The 3,050-nt window shown below is 46.0% G+C and overlaps 1 protein-coding gene across 1 annotated transcript; it reads left to right on the forward strand.

Moving 5' to 3' along the window:
• The first annotated feature begins 217 nt into the window (after positions 1 to 217).
• LOC119352314 (ervatamin-B-like) lies at positions 218 to 2,140 on the forward strand. The gene is made up of 4 exons (XM_037618993.1): positions 218 to 348; positions 448 to 578; positions 685 to 1,077; positions 1,302 to 2,140. Exons 3-4 carry the CDS (start codon positions 852 to 854, stop codon positions 1,898 to 1,900), a joined length of 825 nt encoding a protein of 274 aa, XP_037474890.1. The 5' UTR covers positions 218 to 348; positions 448 to 578; positions 685 to 851; the 3' UTR covers positions 1,901 to 2,140.
• The last annotated feature ends 910 nt before the right edge of the window (positions 2,141 to 3,050 follow it).

The raw sequence follows: 3,050 nt of genomic DNA on the forward strand, positions 1-3,050 counted from the left end.
ACGATTCAGACGTGAGAGCTTGCCGGTGTGGCTGCACTCCGGCCGTCCGGCGGCAGCGGGCATGGAGGGCCACTTTCTGGCCACCACGAGCTTTGGGCAGTGTGGGTCCGTCCCTCGCAATTCATAAGGCGTGGAGCAAGAAAAGCAGTGGGATCGCGCCGCGGCGCGGTCCGGGAAGACGAGACGAGATGAAACCCTAGGCGCCGCGGCGGCCGGATGCATCTGTGTCGGTGATCGGAGGCGTGTCGTCGGAGCGCACGCCGGAGAGAAAACATAGAGGCTGCAATCTCGCGACTTCAATTACCCCACGGCGGATCGTGTTCGTGTACAAGTAGGATTCCGGTTCAGGTGAGTGCATGATTACTCCGGCTCAAATTCCACTTCTAATTCCGCTGGCCCTTCTCCTATTCCCAATATTTATTGGATCCATGGTCGAGGGAGGTGCAGGCAAGGCAGGCATGTTTCGTCCGGCGTTCGGAGTCGCGGCGAGGACCCTGCTGTGGCGGTTCTGCGGCCAGGCCACGGCTGCTCGATCTCTGTCGAGGCCGGTCGGAGCTAGCATGCTAAGATACCTACACGTACGTACGCCCTCTCGTTTAATTTGCTCTCTCTCTCTCTCTCTATATATATATATATATATAAGCCTGCGTGTGTTGGATGAAATTTTTGTTCATCAAATTGCAGTCTCAGCAGGCGAATGCTGCAGTTGCTACTGCTGGCCACCGCTATGGCCTTTTTCGCAGGTACCTCAAACCGCATGCCATGGGAATAGCCGGAGTTGGTGTTGGACTTTGGTACACCAACAAGAAACTCCCCCGGTTATACAATGGACTTTGGTACGCGATAAGATTATGAACAAGAGCCCCATCCTGTCAGAGATTGGACTTTGGTATGATAAGATTATTAAAAGGGACCTACCTCCATCAGAGATTGACTGGGATGTCCCTTCCGGTGCCGACGTCTCTGAAGCTGACTGGGTTAAAACTTGTGTCGTCTCTTCGGCAGACTGGGTCGCCGAGGTTGATTGGGTTGAAGCTGGTGCGGCCTCTCCGGTTGTGAGGAATCAACGTCATTGTGGTGAGTGTCTTGGGCATACTTATTCTGTGCTGCAAGCTAGTGTGTGTTCTGTGCAGCTTAGCTAATTCTGGGATGCAGCTACCATATAGTGCTACCGTGTGTGTGTGTGTGTGTGTGTATATATATATATATATATATATATGTGTCAGCAGTCCAGCGCATGGATCCCTTCACGTTACAACTCGCAACCACGTTATAACTTATTACTCGTGCATTTGTTGCAGGCTGCTGTTGGGCGATGGCTGCTGCAGCCTCAGTCGAGGCTATGCATTACCTGAAGACCTCCAAGTCAATCTCGCTATCTGTTCAAGAGCTCATCGACTGTGACACAAAGAGCAAAGGGTGTGACAGCGGCCTCATACAGAATGCTTTAAGGTATGTACAAGAAAATGGGCTCTCAAGTGAACCCCACTACCCATACAAGGGTGAGAGGAGTATATCGGGTTGCAAGCAGAACAAAATAGCAGCAACATCAAGGATATCTGGGTTTCAATTTGTCGACCCAACCGAGGATGCTCTAGAGAAAGCGGTAGCTAGGCAGCCTGTGGTTGTCAGTTTGCACTGTTCTGATGGCCTGATGAGGTACTACAAAGGAGGCATCGTGGATTATGAACCTGTCAGCGGCATGACCAACGAGGAACACTATGTCCTGATTGTTGGTTATGGCATCGATTCCAATGGCGTCAAATACTGGCACTTCAAGAACTCGTGGGGACCAAACTGGGGCGAAGGGGGGTTTGGGAGGATCCGCAGGCATGTTGACGACAAACGAGGAGCGTTGGGGATTTTCCTGAAACAAGGAGTATATCCGGTGCTTAATTAAGGACTGATGACCTTTTCATGTAAGGCTGGATCTTTCTTTTGTTAGCAAAATTGTACCCCTTGCCCAGTTGCAATGATACATTCATTTTACCTTTGCTGGTGTAATTGCAGCTTACAATCTTCTTGTCTATGTGGTGAATCTAGTCTATGTTGGAGATCTTCCTAGCGAAACTTTATCTTCCTTCATCTATATTTTGCTAGTGAAAATTATTGCCCGTAGATCCTTCACTGTAAGACTTTGTTTGGCATTGTGATGGATAACTATAATCCCATTTGCCTAACCAGGTTTTCTGATTGTTTAGTGTGGTATATTTCCTATTTCTATGTATAGCTATTTTTTGTAACCCTTCCATGACAAATTATAAAGAGTAAATTACATTTCTTTTTACCCCCTACTTTCGCATTGTTTACTCTAATTACCCCAGTAAATATCTTTTCATTTGCATTAACTTGTTTATAGAAAGTTTTGCCAACTTTCCCCCCTTATAATTTCTTTGAGAGCAATCAGCCAGGTGGGTCCTAGAATCAGCTACACATGATGTGCCACGTCACGGCGGTTCAGTTTCTTGTGCACACCATATGCACTAGAGGAACAGGCGCGCATTGCGGCACCCGATTATAGATTCGTAAGGCCATCCTTGTTGCCGCGGTGTGATTGCCACATGTAAATCTAGCTTGGCAACAAAAACAAAAAAAAAATCTAATTTTGAAAGAAAAACCATATCATTGATTTTGATGGCATGAACCATATCATTGATTTTGATGGGATGTTTTGCTTTATGTATGGTCCTTTGTGTGACTTGTGTCAATCTTTTTTCGGAAGTATTAAAAAAGCCAATATCATACTATCAAATAGTAAAATACACAATTGTCTAGGGGCAAACAAGGAACGTCTCCGATGACCGATTAAACATAAAAGATAGTAGCTCCTGGTGTTAGGAGTTTTATCAGGACAAACATTTAACATGCATTAGATAGAAGCGAATATTATAGTATGAACAGTTTTATAAATAAATAAATAAATACAGAGACGCATAGTATCTCAACCTCCTCACCATAAGCTCTAGCTAAGTTAACACAACAAAACACATGCAACTTCACTCACATAAGCCAAGCTTGTGCAGAAGAAGAGTTGATACCGAGGTGATCTA

Source organism: Triticum dicoccoides, chromosome 2A (genome assembly GCF_002162155.2).
Source record: "Triticum dicoccoides isolate Atlit2015 ecotype Zavitan chromosome 2A, WEW_v2.0, whole genome shotgun sequence".
Lineage (NCBI taxonomy): Eukaryota > Viridiplantae > Streptophyta > Magnoliopsida > Poales > Poaceae > Triticum > Triticum dicoccoides.

Bases quoted from the DNA above. Each gene is read 5' to 3' on its own strand.
- LOC119352314 (XM_037618993.1), top strand. From the start codon at position 852: ATGAACAAGAGCCCCATCCTGTCAGAGATTGGACTTTGGTATGATAAG. The intron at 1,078-1,301 runs GTGAGTGTCTTG...CATTTGTTGCAG, and splicing joins GAGGAATCAACGTCATTGTG to GCTGCTGTTGGGCGATGGCT.